Genomic DNA, 1820 nt, shown 5'->3' with positions numbered 1-1820 from the left:
CCCTGCTTTGAGAAGCTCTTCCCTATGGAACCCCAGGTGGGGTGAGTTGTAGCTAAGGCCAGCTAACCTCCTGGCCAGCAGGCCTCCAGTGGGTCAGAGGTCCTGGATAGCAGGTACCTGGCAACCCTCCCTCTCTGTGTTACAGGAAACATCGAGTACAGCTGCCCGGCCACCAACGAGTGCGAGATCACCAAACGGAGGCGCAAGTCCTGCCAGGCCTGCCGCTTCATGAAGTGTCTGAAAGTGGGGATGCTGAAGGAGGGTAAGAGGCGCCCCCCACATTACCTGCTGTCAAGTTGGGGTGCAGCTTAGCACTTCTCACTGGGGAGTTTCAGGCCCCTGCACCTTGCCTGGGGCAGCTCAGGTCACCTGCATCTTTCAGGGCCATCCTGGCTACCTATGGCCATCTTCCCATCGCCTCAGCACCTGTCATCTCCTACGAGACACCTGGACACACTTGGCTTGTCTCTCACTCTCAGAGCCCTCTTGGAATAGGCCTCTCCCCACCCTAGGGCTTAGGTTTTAATTCTCAGTGCTTCCTCATTAAGGATTTGGGGGTGGAAGGACAGAGGTGTGAAGGCCGCGAGTGATAACTAAATACCACAGCTTTTGCCCACAAAGGCCTTTCTTACCTACAGAGGAGCCTTGTTTTCTGGGTCAGTGGGGTTGGGGGTGGGGAGGACCGGACATGGCTCTCTCCTGCTGAATGTTTCTCTTATCACTCTTCCGGCCATCTTATCCTTCTCTTCCTCTTCTTCTCCCTGTTTCTCCTGGTAGATTTGTGCCATCTGGTATGGCAGCCACAGCCACAGGTGGTGACTAAGCATTAGACCTAACCAGGGTGTGTGCTAAGTGAAATATACACACTGGTGGTGTGGCTCACGCCTGTAATCTAAGCTACTTGGGAGATAGAGATCAGGAGAATTGTCACTTGAGACCAGACTAGGCACAAAGTTTGGGAGATGCCATTTCAACCAATAAAAGCTGAGTGTGGTAGCTTGATGGTACATGCCTGTTAACCCAGCTACACAGGAAGTATAAATAGGAGTGTTGTAGTTCATACCTGCCTGAACGTAAACATAAGACCCTATTCAAAAAATAACTATAGGCCAGGAGCTGGTGGCTCACGCCTGTAATCCTAGCTTCTCAAGAGGCTGAGATCTGAGGATCGCAGTTCAAAGCCAAACTGGGTAGCAAGTGTGTGAGACTCTTACTTCCAATAAACTACTCAGAAAAAGCCAGAAGTGGTGCTGTGGCTCAAGTAAGGGTGCTAGCCTTGAACAAAAGAAGCTCAAGGACAGTGCCTAGGCCCTGAGTTCAAGGCCCGAGATTGGCAAAAGCCAACAAATAAAAAATAACTAGTGAAAAGGCTGTCCTGCCCAGTAGGCACAAAACCCTGAGTTCAATCCCTAGTACTGCCAAAAACAGTGACTTCAAAGGATTAAAAACAAAACAGGGTAAATGATGGCAATTATCATCAGAAAGATTTCACACAACTGGAAGCATGGCTCAAGTGGTAGAATATGGGTCTTGAACAAAGAAGCCAAGTGAGAGTAGAGAGGCCCTGAGTTCAAGCTCCAGTACCAGGACACACAGAAAAAGATTGCCTGCAGATACAATAGTATTCTGGATCCACTGGGTGAAATGAACCCTCTCAATATCTTTTAATCTTCTTTTATGTGGCTTCTAGCAAACTTGACATGATTTGTGGCTCACAATGTAGGCAAGTCTCCCTCATTGTCCTTATTCATCTGCTTAGTTTGACAAACCCCATTTGGTGCCATTTGTGTGTGTGTGTGTGTGTGTGTGTGTGTGTGTGT

At 49.1% G+C, this 1820-nt stretch overlaps 1 protein-coding gene across 1 annotated transcript in view; it reads left to right on the top strand.

The window, feature by feature from the left end:
* Positions 1-1820, top strand: part of Esrrb (estrogen-related receptor beta) — a 114545-nt gene that overhangs the window by 73832 nt on the left and 38893 nt on the right. Inside the window, exon 3 of the mRNA XM_013012373.1 lies at positions 146-262. Coding sequence (XP_012867827.1) covers positions 146-262 — 117 coding nt within the window. The remainder of the gene's footprint in view (positions 1-145; positions 263-1820) is intronic.

This window comes from Dipodomys ordii, unplaced genomic scaffold (assembly GCF_000151885.1).
Source record: "Dipodomys ordii isolate 6190 unplaced genomic scaffold, Dord_2.0 Scaffold2, whole genome shotgun sequence".
Lineage (NCBI taxonomy): Eukaryota > Metazoa > Chordata > Mammalia > Rodentia > Heteromyidae > Dipodomys > Dipodomys ordii.
Note: the sequence above shows the minus strand (reverse complement) of the source record. Positions and strands in the feature narration are given on the sequence as shown.